Raw genomic sequence first — 17,892 nt, 5'->3', positions numbered from 1 at the left:
GCCCGAGGGGGGCCCAGCAGGGAGGTGGCTGAACTGGTCCCTACTTAGGAAGACAGAGGCAAAGAAATCGTTAAATATGTTAGCTTTGTCATCTGGCGTGATGACTAAGTTGCCCATCGTGTCCTGCAGGGGCCCCACATTACCCGGGACCCTCTTTTTACCCCCTATGTATTTGAAGAAGGACTTCTTATTGTCCTTAATCTGGGAAGCTAGTCCTATCTCCATCTCTGCCTTGGCCCTCCTGACTGCCCCCCTACATCCTCGGGTGACTGTAACATAGTCCTTCTTGGTGATGACCCCATCTCTCCATTGGGTGTATGCCTCCCTTTTAGCAAGGAGACATTCCCGGATGCTCTTAGTGAGCCATGGGGGTTTATGTGCCCTCCTGCTCCCTTTGACCCTTGTTGGGATTACCTCCCTTTGGGCATGGAGGATCGTCTCCTTAAGGAGCAACCACTCACCTTGGACATCTGGCTCCCTTCCCCTCTGGGTCCTCAGCGCTTCCCCAACGATCCTCCTTAGCTTGTTGAAGTCAGCCCTCCTAAAGTCTAGGGCTGTTGCCTTGCTGCAGCCCTTTGCCACCTTATGCTGGATGGTGAATTCCAGCAAGCGATGATCACTGTCTCCCAGGTGGCCCATCACCCGCAGCCCCCTCACCAGGTCATCACCCGTGGCCAGCACCAGGTCCAACATGGCATCTCCCCTGGTGGGGCTGTGCACCTCCTGGGTTAGATGGAGGTCCTGCACTCTGGCTAAGAACCGACATGAGCGATCAGACTTGGCTGACTGCTCCTCCCAGCAGATGTCTGGGAAGTTCAGGTCCCCCATGATGACCACATCCTTAGCCCTCACTGCCTCTGTGAGCTGACCTAAGAATTCCTGGTCGAGTTCTTCTCCCTGGTTGGGAGGTCTATAGTAGACTCCCACCGTTAAGTCTCTCTCCCCTGGACTGCCTTTTACTCTAACCCAGAGCACCTCAGAGTGCCCCCCCTCTGCCCCCTTGCTAATTAACAAGGAAGTATATTCCTCCTTGATGTAGAGTGCTACTCCTCCACCTTTCCTTCCTATCCTGTCCCTCCTGTATAGCCTATAGCCCTTGACACTCACCGCCCAGTCATGCGATGAGTCCCACCACGTTTCTGTGATCCCTACTATGTCAGGGCTGGTGACAGCTAGGAGGAGGGCGAGTTCCTCCTGCTTCTTCCCCATACTTCGAGCATTCGTGTAGAGGCATTTGAGGCCTCCAACGGTTGTGCCCACTGAAGTTAATGGTCACTGACTTCACTGGAAAATTTCAAAAAGCTAACTTTTGCCAATCTTCAAATAAAATTAACAGAACTTGAATTGCAGTTCTGATGATCTTTTTGCATACCTGATGTCAAAACTTACTGCTACCTCATAAATACAGTATACCCTCAACAGGAGCTACTCATTTGAAAAATATTTAGGGTAAAATGATGCTCTGAAACAAAACAACAACACTTGTATTTCTGCTCCAGCACACATTTAACAGTGAAAGGAACAGATATATTCTTTTAAAAAAAATCAGAAATAGATAGATCTGTTTGTTAGCCTAGTACATGCAATTTAATTTTATGGTATTGTTAATTATTAGACACTTCAATTTAACATTATAAGCTACAATTCATTATATCATTATAGTCAGCAATTTTGCTTTTCAGTATACCTGTGACGTAAATACTTTTGAAACTGCTCCACTACAGCGACAAGAAACTCTGAAAGTGAAGCTGTGATTACTACTTTCAACTGATTTATCTTTACTAGTTTCAGGTGCATCTTCTAGGAAAATCTTTCTTCCAGTCAGAGAGTCCTCATCATTGTTTCCCTCTGGCACCACACATTTCGTTTGCTCTTCCATTTGATATTCCTCAGAATCTGCCTCTATCAATTTTTCTCTCTTCTGTTTTTTAGCTGTAATATTTATCTCCTCTTCTGATCTTCTCTTTTGAGGTACAAGGTTTTCTTTTTTTATCTCATTGCCATGAAGATTTTTCCAACTAGAAACTGTTTCCAGCCATGAACTAGGTTCCTCAATTACAAGTTGTTGAATTTCATGGACCATTCTTCCTAAAAGCAACAAGAACAACTTACACACACATACGCTGTTAAGTCACTTAGCATTAATAAATTATATATAATAAAATATTTACAGTAGTTAACAATCAGAGTGAATGTCTAAGAATATTACAACACACAGTCTAGAACTTTATAAAAATGTTTACTATATTAAAAAGACCATGTCATATATTCATTTTATTTTTTCCCCCCAAAACTATGAATGTATGTCAAAAAAAAAAATCAATATAGGTAGGAACAGAATCACTAATTCCATCTTAATTTTCTGTAACAAAGTTTCAAAATATTTTGGACAGAAGGCATTCCAGGTGAAAGGGGTTAAAAAAGAACATAATTAGATTCTATGAATTTCTGAATGCACGAGGCACCTGTGAGAAACAAGCTAAGCACCTCTCCTTGTCCAAGTGAACTGCTCAGGCCAGCATGTTAATTTATCTGATTAATAGTTCCATGGTACTATGGACATGTTTATAAGGCAAATTCAGCACCCACAAACTTACTGTGCTACTCTGGATGCGATGCTTCATAGATCAGAATTAATATCCATATCGTGCTATGGACCAGCTAAGTACCAGTGGGGTAGGCTGTCATTTTCATTCAGTGGTGCCAATTAGCCTGACTGAAGTTCTATATATACACCATATTTACTTGAATAGAAATTGACCCTGATTTTAAGATGACCCCTGCCCCCAGTAATAAAATTCTATATATGGAAAATTCATAAATTTGATATAGTTTTCCAGCTACAGAATTCAATTCTTGGAGGTTTGTCTTGAACTTGTCAACCCCACACTGCTACAGCAGGAAAAATATATTTGGGGGCGGGGGGGGGCAGGTAGCCCTTCTGCGCCCCTCCCCAACAACATCTTCTCGTTGAAGCCATTTCCTCACTTTTTACTATCCAACCCTCCTCTCCTTGGGCATAAGCAAGGGACATATTTGAAAAAAAAACATCCTTGAAAGAAACACAACTACAGCAATTTGCATATAGTATCCACAGACATTGTTCACCCAGAAATGATGCATTTTTCTTTTTTTGGAACTGCTGCAAGTTTTAAGTAGTCCATAAAAAACATTTTTCAGTAGCAGTTTAGCACCTATTTAGAAAAAGTACAAACTATGCCTGTTATTAGTCCAAAGCCAGCAGGCTGGTGATTTACCATATACTTCCACAGAATTATAGTTTCACAGTTGGTGGGGTCAGAAGGGACCTGAGCAGATCATCAAGTCCGACCCCCTGCCATGGCAGGAAAGAGTATTGGGGTCAAACAACCCCAGCAAGGTGATTGTCAAGCCTTGTCTTAAAGACCCCCAGGGTAGAAGCCAGCACCACTTCTCTTGGAAGCTGGTTCCAGATCCTAGCCGCCCTGACCGTGAAGTAGCGCCTCCTGATGTCTAGTCTGAATTTACCCTCTGCCAGCTTGTGACCGTTATTCCTTGTCACTCCTGGCAGTGCTCGGGGGAACAGGGACTCCCCAATGCCTGCTGGTCCCTCTGACTAGTTTGTAGCAGGCCGCTAGATCCCCCCTCAGCCTTCTCTTTTGGAGGCTGAACAGGTTCAGGTCCCGTAGCCTCTCCTCATAGGACCTGCCCGGCTGCCCCCTGATCATGCGAGTGGCCCTTCTCTGGACCCTCTCCATGCTGTCCACATCCCTCTTGAAGTGCGGCACCCAGAACTGGACACAGTACTCCAGCTGCGGCCTGACCAGTGCCGCATAGAGGGGGAGGATCACCTCCTTGGATCTGCCTGAGATGCATCTGCGGCTGCATGACAAGGTACGACTGGCCTTCCCCACACTGCCGGCCCATGTTCATCTTGGCATCAATGATGACTCCAAGACCTTTTTCTGCCTCTGTACGGACGAGAAGGGAGTTCCCCAGCCTGTAGGTATGGTGCTGGTTCTTCCTCCCCAGGTGCATCACCTTGCACTTGTCAGTGTTGAATCCTATCCTGTTCTCATCCGGCCACCTCGTAACCTGTCTAGGTCCGATTGTAGCCTATTCCTCCTGTCTAGAGTGCCCACATCCCCCCACATCTTTGTGTCATCAGAAAATTTGAACAGGATGCTTTTTACACCCTCGTCCAAGTCACTGATGAAGATGTTGAACAGCGCAGGCCCGAGGACCGAGCCCTGGGGGACCCCACTGCCCACATCCCTCCATGTTGAAAATAACCCATCCACCACCACTCTCTGGGTGCAGCCCTCCAGCTAGCTGGTGACCCATCTGACTGTGTGGGTGTCGACACCACGGTCCCCCAGTTTCTTAATGAGAACGGGGTGAGAGACAGCGTCAAAAGCCTTCCTAAAGTCCAGAAAGACTACGTCCACTGCTACCCCTGCATCTAAGGATTTGGTGACCTGGTCGTAGAAGGCCACCAGGTTAGTCTGACAGGACCTGCCTCTAATGAACCCGTGTTGGTTGCCCCTAAGCCTAACTTCCCCTGCTGGCTCCTTGTGGACATGCGCCAGAATAATTCTCTCAAAAAATCTTGCCCAGGATTGAGGTACGACTAACTGGCCTATAGTTCCCCAGGTCCTCCTTCCTCCCCTTTCTGAAGACGGGAACCACATTGGTCCTCTTCCAGTCCTCTGGCACCACACCAGAGCACCACGAGTCCACGTAAAGCTGTGCCGGGGTCCTGCAATGACCTCAGCTAATTCCCTCAACACTCTGGGGCGAGATCATCCAGACCAGCTGACCTGAATACATCCAGTCCCTCCAGAAGTTCCCCAACTAGATCCTCCTTGACCATTGGCCTAGGTGCACCTCCCCTGGGGCCTGAGGGGGGGCCCGGTGGAGGGGCTGATCCGGTCCCTGCTCAGGAAAATGGAGGCAAAGAAGTTGTTAAATAGGCTAGCTTTGTCATCTGGTGTGACAACCAGATTTTCTAGCGTGTCTCGCAGGGGTCCCACATTACCCGTATCCTTCTTTTTGCCCCCTATGTATTTAAAAAAGGACTTCTTGTTGTCCTTGATCCAGGTAGCTAGTCTCAGTTCCAGCTCCGCTTTGGCCTTTCTGATCGCCCCCCTGCAGCCCTGAGCAACCGCAGTATAGTCCTCCCTGGTGATGGCCCCTCCCTTCCATTGGGTGTGCGCCTCCTTTTTAGCCATTCCCTCATCTCTTCCTTTAACAGCATTTCAAGCCATGACCACAGCTCAGCACTGCTCAGTATGTGTATGTACTCCAGACAGAGCTGTCCCTAGTGGGGAGGGCAAATCGGGGCAACTGCCCCAGGCCCTGAGCTTTGGGGGGCCCTGTGGACAGTGCTGTACAGGCCTTGCCGTGGCTGCCATGCACTGCCAGCTCCCCTGTGGCTGCCACATGCTGCCAGCTCCACACTTTTGCTAATCACCCCCCCACACACCCCCACCCGTGCTCTTGCCACTCGCCACTCCCCCATGCCAATATGCCCCAGGCCCCGCACACCCCTAGGGATGGCTCTGACTCTACATACCACCCTTCCTTCCACCCCGAAAGGATCCATGTGCTAAATTAGGCCCCCACTCATGACTGGAACGGGGGGGTTCTTGTCATGAGTCCTGGGATCCTAAAAACTTATATGCAGATGAAGCACAGGGCAGCTTGGTCTGGCTTTACCTAATCATATCTGGGACCACACTAGTTATATGCAACAAGCTGAGAGAGGGAATGACAGAGAGATTCTGGGTGAATTGTTTGGGACCCCATTTGGTGATATTTGCCAGATAGTTAAGGCTGGTGAAGAAACAGGAATAATTGGAAAAGGGGAAGAAATACATGTCAGCTGTGGGAGTGAAGAGGAAGGTGAAATGCAAGCAATGCTGTAGCTCACAATGACTTTAAAAAGAATTGGCATTGAGGGAGACTGTACTCAATGGCCATTACCATATATCTTACTGAAATGTGTTGTACTAACCTATCCTTGTGATAGGGTCCCATCAGCATGTTTGCCCTGTATGGGCCAGGTATTTTAGAGTCATGCTCAGTGTTGGCTCCATTTAATCAACTTCATAGTTTTCCATTACTGAGCAGTCATCCAAAGATAGGCAATACATTTAATGCAGCTTCCTTGTATGCACATGTATGATGAGAGGCTTCCACCTCCACCCCCCCATACTGACTGGGAAAAAACTTCAAACTATAGTCAAGTAAATATAATACTATTTCCAATTTAGAAGACAGCACTGGAAGCAAAAGGCCCTTCTTCCATTCCCTCATCTCTTTTTTTTTTTGTACCTTATGAAAACCATAGGAAATTAAATGAAAAATTAATAAGATGTTATGGGCATGCAGTTCATCCCATTAAGTCATTATTAAGTTTGAATAAAGAACTTTAATGTGAAATAGTTTTACATATTAAATATAAACATATACCAGTTTTCAAATACAATACTAGAATAGCCTTAATTATGCCATCATGGTCCTAAGAAACAAGCTCCTAAGATTGTAGAGAATATGCTATATTTTATTTGAAAAATTCTGTACCATGATCACAATTAAGTCTGCCAGAACAGACCTATGTCAGGATGATGAGGAGAAACGAAATGCTACTCCATAATCATAGTTCTGCATGTAAACTCAGCTTTATAACTGAATAGCTCTTAACACTGGGTTGTCATACTCCAAGACCTGGACCCAAATACTAAGAGAGCAGATCTTTCCACTACCTTCCAGAAAAGAGGCAAGGAGAAAGTCACCTACCTCTGTGACAAAATCCCCATATTCCTGTCACTGTGGGAGAGCAATGGGCAGGGCCAAGGACAAAATTCGACCAGAATTACCATTACAAACACATTAATGGATAGCACAGTCCAATTATATCAGAGGCAGGAAAAATACAGCCATTTTATCTGGCCCACGGGGCACCTAAAAATTTAGAAAATTAATATTTATCTACCCCTGGCTGCCTCCTGCTCCATAGAGCTCCTGGCAACCTGGACTCCACGCTGCTGCTGCCCCACTCTGAGCCCTGCCAGTGCTGGCCCCGGTGCACCAGCATGTGCCCTGTGCTCCCGCCCAGCTGTTGCTGCACTCCGTGTGCCTGCTCGCTGACCCTTCCCCCCACCTACTGCCCCCCACCTACTGCAGCCATTTCCCTGCTCCACCCCAGCTGGCCAGCAGCTCTGGCACCATGTGGGTCCCAGCTGTAGTGCTGGGACCACAGGAGCAGCTAGGATGTGGTGCCAGAGTGGTGAGCAGGGGACGAGGGACAGGGAAGCATTGAGAAGGGCAGCAGTGGCAGATGGGAGGGGAGGGGATGTGGTAGCAAGCAGGAGCACAGGGCCCAGGTCAGTGCCCTGGAGCCAGGAGCATGGACCCTGGGCTTACAAAAGCACTGGTGGGGGCTCTGCCTGCCACGTGGGGGCAGGGCCTGGCTGTGGGCAAACCTCTACCTCCACACAAGCCAAAACCCTTCCCAGCCACCTCCCCCACCCACAGTCACAGTTCCCCACAAAACACATACCCACTCACACTACACACACCCCTATTCACCCCCCCCACAAATCACACACACACCCTCCACCACACCCCACATACCCACAAACCTATACCCACTCAAGCATACCCTCCCACAATATAAAAGAATAAGACTTCATTTTAAGCTATTATACTATCACCTCGATGCACACTACACAAACACAAGTAAATCAGGACAAAAATATTTTTAAATGAAATTAATGAATGTTGTAGATGTTTGATTTTTAGAATATCATTTGGTATTTTTCTGGTTTGTAGATGGCAAACTGCCTTCCTGAAAGGAGTACTTCCAGGGGGCAAAGGAACTGACTTCTGGTGGCAAAGGTCAGGGGTTAGGGGGTGGGACTTCTGGTCCCAAGATGGCAACCAGGGGACAAGGCGCCTGTCAAGGGGCCTGGTTACCCACGCCACCCTTGATGGCTTGCCAAAACTCAGTAAGCCACCTGCTGCTCTGCCCAAAATTATTGCCCACCCCTGACTTGTACAGCATTTAAGATTGCTCCCAAAGTTGGCATATTTTTTTTCCAGAGTGGTTTATTACTTGCAGTACGAGTGCTGCAAGGTGACTTGGATCCTTACTTTCTATGCTACCAATACCAGTTTTATGTCTCAAGTAAATTCACTTAAAATCTTTGCAACTTATGCCCCTGGCAGATATTACATTTGTTGCACATTACATGCAAGTATCACATGACAAGCTGTAACGTGTTACACATTAAACCAGTTCATCCACAGCCAAAAGTTGCAGATCAGTCACAAAGAAGCTGCTCACTGAAACAGCAACTTCCTTGTAGCATGGAAGCATCCCACAATAATTTTAACAAGGAACCCAGTACTGGCATGTTACTATTTCTCATGAGATACTCATTTAGCATCAGCCACAGGGGCCTATAGTTGATCCTAACTAACAGAAGAGCAAGATAATGCATAATTAGCTCAGTATGGCACTTTGAAATGCTTGCCTCTAAAAAATCAATTTCTAAAAGTCACATCCATTGGCAAATCTAGAAATTTGAAAGGGGGGAGGGGGAAGATGGTGAGGTACTTTATCACATATAAAATGACACATATTTATCTCCAGTTAAAAATAGAGTAGAAGCTTTACTAATAAGCTAGGGGCCTGGGACTGTATTATTCAGTTTAGATTGTTTTTAACTCATTCTGGTGAAGTAATGTTTGTTTTTACTGCAATTCCAGGGCAGTGAAGTAGAAGCCTCATTATCAGGAAACAGCTAACAGAGCAGAATTGCAGAACGGAGGGTAGCTTGACTGGTGGAATATCAAGACCATTAGAAAGAAGAGAGGGTTGTTAAGAGCTGTGGATGGAAGAGTTTAGAAGGGATCAGGTAGACAATGAGCCATGAAGTAAACTGACTCCCCCATCACTGTCAGATAAGAAATACTGCTGCCACTGCCAGGCATTTGGTTTTACTCTTTGGTGTTGGAGCAGAAATCAGAGGAGGACTGCAAGTGCACTCCTCCCAGATCCATGCCTGATAAAATGAGTCCTGTATGGAGTCAGATAAATTGGTACCTGCTAACATTCATTCATTTGTTTTTTGAAGAAAAATTTTACTCTTACAGATGTGCTGGCTCTGCACCACCAGCAGAAGAGGAAACTGGAACCTCTTTATGCTTGTGTGTATCAACAGAACTGTTGATTTAAGTTCCAAAAGCAAGGCCAAATTATGACCATAGTGAAATTAAGGTAAAAGAATTTCCAGAGGTGTTGGAGGGCAGAATTTGGCCTGCAAAACCTTTAATGCTAGATGCTGAGTGAAAGAAAGAAAAAAAGAACCTTTTTCTTAGATCTCAGAGAAACTAAAAGGCTGCTAAAAACAACAAAAAAATTTTTTTAAACAGAACAAATTCAGTCTGGAATTAGAGAGCAAGAGCTTCTGCTATGACAGAAGACATCTGAACATTCAAAACTGTAACTCCTTTAAGTAGAAGCCAAAATGATTCCCTTTTATAAGAACAGAAGAAAATGTAGTTATGTTATTAGCCAAGTTCCCTCAATTCTGGAAAGGCTTTATTTTAGGGACATGAATAGTCCTTTTGACTTCCCTGGACAAAAAACAAATTGAAAAATTGAACCTTAAAGGACAAAATGAAGGTAGATATTACCTTGGTTTTTATTGGTTTATGCATGAAAATAGCTTTAGTTATTTCTATTTATTTCATTTTTTAAACTTCAGGTTCACTGATAATTTGATCCTACAAAATAATTAGCAGTTTCAAGACCCCAATAAAAGTCTAGAAACAGTACTTTTAACTCATTCTAATCTCCACAATTCAGAGTCTCATCCTAACACTGAAACCTCGTGATCACAAGTGAACTGCCCCAAATTTAGCAGATATCTGAAAGAAAGATGCACAGTATAGTTTACAATTTCCTATTTTTAAAAGGACATCTGAATTCACTTAGATCTGAATGATGATTAGATTAGAATAATCTCATTCAGCATGATGCACCAAAACAGAATTTAACAGAAATTCAAGAAGTCTGTCTAATGTATTAATACACATGAATAATTGGACACAGTGCAGCTAGTCTGAGTAACAAATGAGACAGGGACCTAGGAGAAAAATCAATCACATAACCATACAATGGAAGATTACTACAAGCCACCTGCAAGGGGACTGAGTTCAATTAGTTGAGTATGTTGCATTAATAAAGACTGTGAAATGGCTTTTTCAGAGCACTAGCAGATTCCGACCTCAACTGGACAGGAGAGGAGTGACATGCATGTTCTAGTGGCAAGGAAATAGCAAGATAGATTAGTTTTAGCAAATAAACAATTCTGAAAATGTCAGTACACACAAGCAAGCTTTATCTTTCTTTAAAAAAATGCTTATAAATCTGCTAAGTCAAAATTGATTTCCTCCAGGCCACTTACAGGAACATCTCCGAGTCAGGGACCATCCCAAGTCACAAGGCTTTTACAGCTATTTAAACAAGAGCCAGCCCAATGGTTTGTATGCATTAATGCACATGTCTGTAGAGTTTAGATGATGGTTTGCATGGGATGGTTTGGACAGGGATGATCCTGCCTCAGGCAAGTGGTTGTACTAGATGACCTCTGGAGGTCCCTTCCAGCCCTACTGATCTCTGGTTCAATGCCCTGCCCACTTGGTAATGCAATATCAGCACTGCTTTTCCAGAGGTTCAACTGAAGCAGGAGAAACCCCAAGATAGGGGTGGGCAATTGTTTAGTAGGGGGTGCAGACTTTTTTGGCCAATACTGATGGCCAATTATTAACCAGCCATATTAGCTGATACCAATCTGATAGCCGACATGCAGGCCAGTCACCACTACTTTAAAGCTTCTCCCACTTCAGCAGAACCCCTGCCCAGCCCCGAGCCTGCAGCAGGCAGCCTGCCCTCACCCTGCGCACAAATCCAGCAGGCACATACCACTCCACTCCTGGTACAGTCACATTTGCCACCCTGGCTGGGCAGCGCCTGCTCCTGCCCCAGTCCCTCCCTCACCACAGGGGCCTCTCTGTATTCCCTTTTTCCCCACCCCCGACAGCGTGCCATGGCTTAGTTTGTTAGAGCACCAGTCTCCTAAACAGGAGGTCTAGTTTTTCATCTTCAAGACGAGGCTGGACAGATACTTGGTTGGGGTGTTATGACCCCGGCACCTGTTCCTGCCTGAGGCAGGGGGTCGGACCTGATGATCTGTTTAGGTCCCTTCCAACCCTAAGCACTATGACACTATGAGTTACTGGCTGGACGCTGCTCTTCAAGCTGCCCAACTGCACTCCTAGCTGTGTGCACACACATAGCATTTACTGGCAACAGTATTGGCTACACCCACCCCAAAAAAAGCCGATTGCTGATAATATTCATTTTCCTGTTATCGGTGCCAATCTGATATGCCACTGATTTATCGGTGCAGTGCTACTATTCAGGCCACTTTCAGAGTTTTTCCAAGTTGCTGCAGGCCGGATCGACATCGCCCTTCCACTACTGCCTCCAACAGCTCACCCAACCTCCCCGAGCGGCGCTTCAACCCAAGCAAATGCCCACCTGCTGGCCAGGGGGCCTGCTCTTCTCCCCCACCCGCTCAGGCCGCGAGGAGCCAGCTGTGCCACCGGGCCACGTGCCCGTCACTCGGGCGGCGGCAGGGGGAGGGGCGCACACGCATAACTAGCGGCGTTTAGCTCCCTCCCCCCCGATCCCGGTGCTACCGCGCACCCGTCTGCCACTCCGGGCCACGTGGACGACACCTGCCCGGCCCAGCCGTATGGCAGGGACCCGGGCGGGGCGTGGATACCTGTGGACCGCGGGGCCGGCAGCGGCGGGCGTCTGCGCAGCAGCAGGAAGAGGCGCTCGGCGGCCCGCAGCGCGCGCAGGTCCCGGAGGCGCGCGCGGGCGGTGAAGAAGACCTTGCCTCGCGCCTGCTCCACCTGCGCCGCGCCCAGCCGGGCCCGCGCCTCCCGCGCCACGAAGGGCTCCAGGCCGCGGCCCGCCGTGCAGAAGTAGCGGGCGGGCCGCCCTGGCGCCGCCATGCCGCCCCGCCCGGCCCGGCCCTGGAGGCGGGACTCGCGCCCGGCGCTGCCCGGCCCGCCCCGCCCCGGGAGCCGGAGGGCCTGTCACTGCCCCGCCAGGCGACGGGCAGGCCTGGCTCTTCGGGCAGACGTGACCTCTGTCCTCGGCAAAGTCGCTCTTTGCAAGCCTGCGGGCACACAGGCATCGGGAGAGCCTGCTGCGCTGATCTGCTCTCTGAGGTAGAAAAGAAGCGAAAGTAACAAGAGACCTGCGAAATGTTTGGGAGACAACGAGTAGAGACAGGAGGGGAGAGGCAGGCTTCTGGTTGCACTTTAGCATCTCTTCCACCCTGGCGAACACAACAGCAACATGGTCACCCGCTGCCTGAAGAAGGGTGTTTGTGCCGAAAGCTTGCAAAGAACTTTCCCCAACCGTTCAGTTGGTCTCATACAAGATACTGGATGTACCCAGAGAACCTGAGGCCCCTTCCAAGCCTAACATCTATGAACCTTGCCTGCCTGTGTCCTCAGAGCAGCAGTTCCCAACCCCGGGTCGCCACCCAAATGAGGGTCACAGGGCAGTGCTGGCGGTACTGCACAGAAAAGAGGAGCCGTGCCACGTGCCAGGAGCTCCACCACCAGTGCAGCGGGGTGCAGGAAAAAAAGGTTGGGAATCGCTGCCTTAGATCAACACGGCTACAACCATGACTCCTCGGTGACAGTCTCCTGCCAGCTCGCCCCCCACCCCGGCTTCGCTCCCCTCACCTGAGCACTCCCACACTGGACTGTCTCCTTACCTGTTCTCCAGTCCCCAGCTCCATGATTTTCCCAGCAGCGTCTTTTCTGAGTAAGGGACACTGATGATCTTGCAGGTCCCTTCCCGTCCTTCAGTTCTACGACTGCACAGCAGAAACTCCTTTGTCAGCACAGTCCCAACCTGCTTGAGACTCAGGCCTCCCCTGGGATCTCAGCCCTGTGCTGCTTCCCGAGATGAGGTCCTATCTGCACCATATTCATTTGAAATCCCTGACTCCAGCATTGCAACTTAACTGGAAAATTTCTCCTTGCACAGCCATCCTGTGTCTGAGACCCCTCCCACATAATCTCCCTTGTATAGCTTTCCACACTATTCCCACAACCAAACACCCTCCTGCCTGGAAGCCTTTAACCCAAAACTACCACCTCCCTTTTGAGGGTCCTCACCAGAGGCCACCAACCCCAGAGTTACCCACAGGACCATATTACCTTCCACTGCACATTCTCCTGCATGGAAGGACTCCTGACAATGCTGCTAATCTTCTCAGCCAGGCACAGCACCTTAGGTGACACCTATTTTCTTGTTCTGGCAGATCAGATGGTTGTGTGCTCAAACTACAACCATTTTCTCTCCTATTACTTTTTTGGTGTGGTTGAATATATATATCTATATATATATGCGCTCAGACATCTGGGACCAGGAAAGAAGGAATCCTATTTGGGGATTTAGTTTAGTATGATATTTTGTCAAATTGCTCCATTTAGCCAAAAGAGGAAGGTTTTCTTACTTTCTTACTCACTTGCTTTATGCTTAAAAAAACCAGCTATTTATTTAGGAAGTTTTAACAGGTTTACAAATCATCATTCTGTAAAGATCAGAAACAAATGATAATCTTTACAACAGCTTTATTCCTTGCTTGTTTAGTATAACATCATGCAGTAATATCATCAAATCTCAGTTTAACAGGGTGTTAGAGTATTACTGAGTGAGCCTTTTAACACTGTCAAGAATCTGTTGTGCCTGAAAACTTCATTAAGTGGTGTAAAACTGCATATTGTACTTATATGCATCAAAGCAAACAGTACCAAACCTCAAATATTCAAAAGCAGGTATGTTTTTATTGAGACAAAAACACTTTGAGTACTGATAGGTAATCAACTTTCTATTTTCTGTAACAGTCATTCCCCACACCCCTTTTTTTAGGTGATACCTTTTATTTTGGAAAATTTTTCCCCTATAAGAGACCATCAGTTGTCAATTGGGTACTACTATATGTGATATTATTATATTAATCCTTCTTTCTTGTGACATGACAGTTTCCACAAAGCAGCCCAGGAAGCCCAAAGGGTCATTTTCTAAAAAAGACCCAGTAGTTTGTAATATTTGTATTTCACATGAGCTTCATTCCAATATTTTCTTACAGGTGGACGTACCATATATGCATGCAATTTACTCCATCCCTGATGTCTCCCAAGATTTATTCCTATAATAGCTATCTAATTTGATTGGTGCATTGAAACAATATCTTCAAAGAAAATGTCTTTTTTCATGCTACAGGTGAAAGCTGTAAAGCTAAAAGGGAAGCGTACACCCAGTGGAAGGCAGGGGCATCACCAAAGAGGATTACATCCCCATTGCTCGAGATTGTAGTGGGGCTGTTAGGAAGGCCAAGGCGGACACAGAACTGGGACTAGCGACTCAGATCAAAGACAACAAGAAGCTTTTTAAATACATAGGGAGTAAAAAGAAGGCCCCGGGTAACATGGGGCCCCTGAAGGACACGCTTGGCAATCTGGTGGTTGCACCAGATGATAAAGCTGACCTCTTTAACAAATTCTTTGCCTCCATATTTCTGAGCAGGGACCGGGACATCCTCCCCACCCCCCACCGGAATCCCAGATGAACTCAGGAGGGGCACAGGTGGGCCCAGGGTCAGAGAGGACCTGGTCAGGGAACTTCTGGTGCAACTGGACATCTTCAAATCGGCAGGTCCAGGTGATCTCCACCCAAGAGTTCTGAGGGAATTGGCAGAGGACATTGCGGGACCCCTGGCTCAGCTCTACGAGCACTCATGGTGCTCTGGTCAGGTGCCAGAGGATTGGAAAAGGGCCAACATGGTTCCCATCTTCAGAAAAAAGGAGGAAGGAGGACCCAGGAAACTATAGGCCAGTTAGTCTTACCTCGGTCCTGGGGAAGCTCTTTGAGATAATTATCCAGGAGCACATCTGTGAGCATGTCTGTGAGGGGCCAGCGGGGGACAACCAACATGGGTTCATTAGAGGCAGGTCCTGTCAGACCAACTTAGTGGCCTTCTACAACCAGGTCCCAAAATCCTTGACACAGGTGTCGCGGTGAATGTAGTCTTTCTGGACTTTAGAAAGGCCTTTGACACCGTCTCTCACAACAGCCTCAACAAAAAATTAGGTGACTGTGGAGTTGATGCCTGCACATTCAGATGAGTTGCTAATTGGCTGGAGGGCCGCACCCAGAGAGTGGTGGTGGACGGATTGTTTTCGACCTGGAGGGACATGGGCAGTGGGGTTCCCCAGGGCTCGGTCCTTGGGCCCGCACTGTTCAACATCTTCATCAGCGACTTGGATGAGGGGGTGAAAAGCACCCTGTTCAAGTTCGTGGATGACACTAAGATGTGGGGAAAAGTGGGCGTGCTAGAAGGGAGGGACCGGCTACAACTAGATCTGGACAGGTTACAGTGGTGGGTGGATGAGAATAGAATGGGTTTCAACACTGAAAAGTGCAGGGTGATGCACCTGGAGAGGAAGACCCAGCAGCATACCTACAGGATGGGGAACTCCCTTTTTGTCAGCACACAAACAGAAAAGGATCTTGGAGTCATCATTGATTCCAAGATGAACATGGGCCAAGCAGGTCCAAGGAGGTGATCCTCCCCCTCTATGCGACACTGGTCAGGCCGCAGCTGGAGTACTGCGTCCAGTTCTGGGTGCCGCACTTCAGGAGGGATGTGGATAGCATTGAGAGGGTTCAGAGGAGGGCCACCTGCATGGTCAGGAGGCAGCAGGGCAGGCCCTATGAGGAGAGGCTACGGGACCTGAACCTGTTCAGCCTCCACAAGAGAAGTCTGAGAGGAGATCTGGTGGCCATCTATAAACTTACCAAGGGGGACCAGTGGGGAATGGGAGAGACCCTGTTCCCCTGAGCGCTACCAGTAGTAACTAGGAATAATGGCCATAAGTTGACTGAGAGTAGATTCAGGCTAGACATACAGGAAGCACTACTTCACAGTCAGGGCGGCTAAGATCTGGAACCAGCTTCCAAGGGAAGTGATGTTTGCTCCTACCCTGGGGGTCTTCAAAAGGAGGCTGGATAATCACCTAGCCGGGGTCATTTGACCCCAGTACTCTTTCCTGCCATGGCAGGGGGTTGGACTTGATGATCTGCTGAGGTCCCTTCTGACCCTACCAACTATGAAACTATAGACTAAGGTTCTTTTAGTCTTCTTTCCCTGATCAAAGCATCTCCTTTGGGAGAATTCATCCATCCATCCAAATCCTTTTCTCAGTATGTTGTATATGGATCTTTCTTTGTCAGAGAAGTTATTTGAAAAGATTAATATAACTTATAACCAGAAGCCATTGCTTTTATTAAAAGTAGACTTCTGTATTGAACAACTTTTCTTGAAACCTGATAATACTTGTTAGAACTATTATTTAACATATGCATGTATAAATCACCTAGTCTGGATGAAAAGTATTGTGCCCTTTGATAGCACAGTTGGGGTGCAATCATCTGAAGAGTACATAAATAGGTATGTACAGCCCTTGGTTCAACTGAACTGGGAAGGAGTAATTTCTTCTGTGTATTCTAATGAGAAAAACATGACAACTTGTAAACCCTTGGTAGAACATGATAGCAAGTATTCAAAACAGCACATACTAAGGAGGAGACTAAGAAAGGACTGATATACTGAAAGCACTAATGTAATGTACAGTCAGCATTAATAATTTCAGCCTCAAGAAATTGATTTTGCCTAACAACCACTGGTTTCAAGAAGGGAGAGTTAAACACCGGACTGGGACACTAGCGATCAGAATTCAGTTCTTGTTTGACAGTGATTTTCTATTCTTATTCTGTGGTTGGTCAGCACCCAGCAAAATGGGGCCCTGACTCAAAATGGAGCCTGTAGGTGCTACCATAAAGCAAAATAAAAGGCCCAACAATGCATTCTACCATAGATCAGCAAGGCTAGGATTTTCAGAGGTGTTCAGCATTCAGCTAACTCCACTTCCATTGAAATTAATAGTAAAATCAACTTCAGTTTCAGAAGTCAGATCAGTGCTGAACAGCTTTGAAAAGGCCACCGTAGCAACTACTGAAATCTCACGTGCATGTATGTCTATACACGTGCGCACACATGCACGTGCGCATGCACACACAAGCCTGGAATACTCATTATTGAAGCATTGGTAAAGTATTACTTTTTAATGGAGAGAAAACCAGAACCTTCTCTGGTCCTGTCAAGACTGTTGCCTGGCATGAATTCCTGAGAAAGAAGATTGTCATGAGAACTCTCAAATTTAATTAAAATGAATTATGATTATGAATTATTTGTATTGTTGTAGTGCCTCTAGTCCTACCTACAGAATACTGATAAACAGGACAGATGCAACCTCTGTCAGACCCTCCACATGTAAGCACTTTGACATAATGAAGCCCCAGCTTACCATCTGTAGCTTGCAAACAGTCAGGAGAGTACATGCAACTCTTATGTCTTTTGCAGGTCACTTGGTAATTTGCCATTACTCCCAGTTATTCCCAGAGGAACAGATTCATCAGCTTCATGGTCCTTTATGCCACTGGGGAGGTGTAATGGGGTTCCATCACAAGGGAGGATTAAACACTACATTAGCCTTGTACCCAAAAAAAAGTCCCGGGAGCCCCTCAGAATCTTGTATCTGAAGAGGCCTCTCACAAAATACTGTAGGGTCTGGGTAAGAGAACAATGTGTGTATGCGTGTGCATGCATGCGTGTTTGACAATTTTGTAGTGAATTTTGGAAAATCTGATGAGGCCAGGAAGGCCCTGTGGTATCTAAGTTATTTTCC

At 47.0% G+C, this 17,892-nt stretch overlaps 1 protein-coding gene across 4 annotated transcripts in view; it reads right to left on the bottom strand.

Moving 5' to 3' along the window:
• THUMPD2 (THUMP domain 2 tRNA and snRNA guanosine methyltransferase) overlaps nt 1-17,346 on the bottom strand; it is a 37,727-nt gene extending 20,381 nt beyond the window's left edge. Inside the window, exons 1-2 of one of the 4 annotated variants that reach the window (XM_090052769.1) lie at nt 11,841-17,346; nt 1,688-2,084 (exon numbers count right to left, since the gene is read on the bottom strand). In XM_090052769.1, coding sequence (XP_089908895.1) covers nt 1,688-2,084; nt 11,841-12,394 — 951 coding nt within the window. In that variant the 5' untranslated portion in view covers nt 12,395-17,346. Of the gene's footprint in view, nt 1-1,687; nt 2,089-11,593; nt 11,766-11,840 lie in introns of those variants that run through there. The other 3 variants (XM_090052777.1, XM_090052794.1, XM_090052786.1) reach the window with 3 other exon arrangements.
• Nucleotides 17,347-17,892: the final 546 nt, after the last annotated feature.

The sequence above is a fragment of the Crocodylus siamensis genome, chromosome 1 (genome assembly GCF_052110815.1).
Source record: "Crocodylus siamensis isolate JL-2025a chromosome 1, ASM5211081v1, whole genome shotgun sequence".
Classification (NCBI taxonomy): domain Eukaryota; kingdom Metazoa; phylum Chordata; order Crocodylia; family Crocodylidae; genus Crocodylus; species Crocodylus siamensis.
This window is presented reverse-complemented; position numbering and strand designations above follow the sequence as displayed.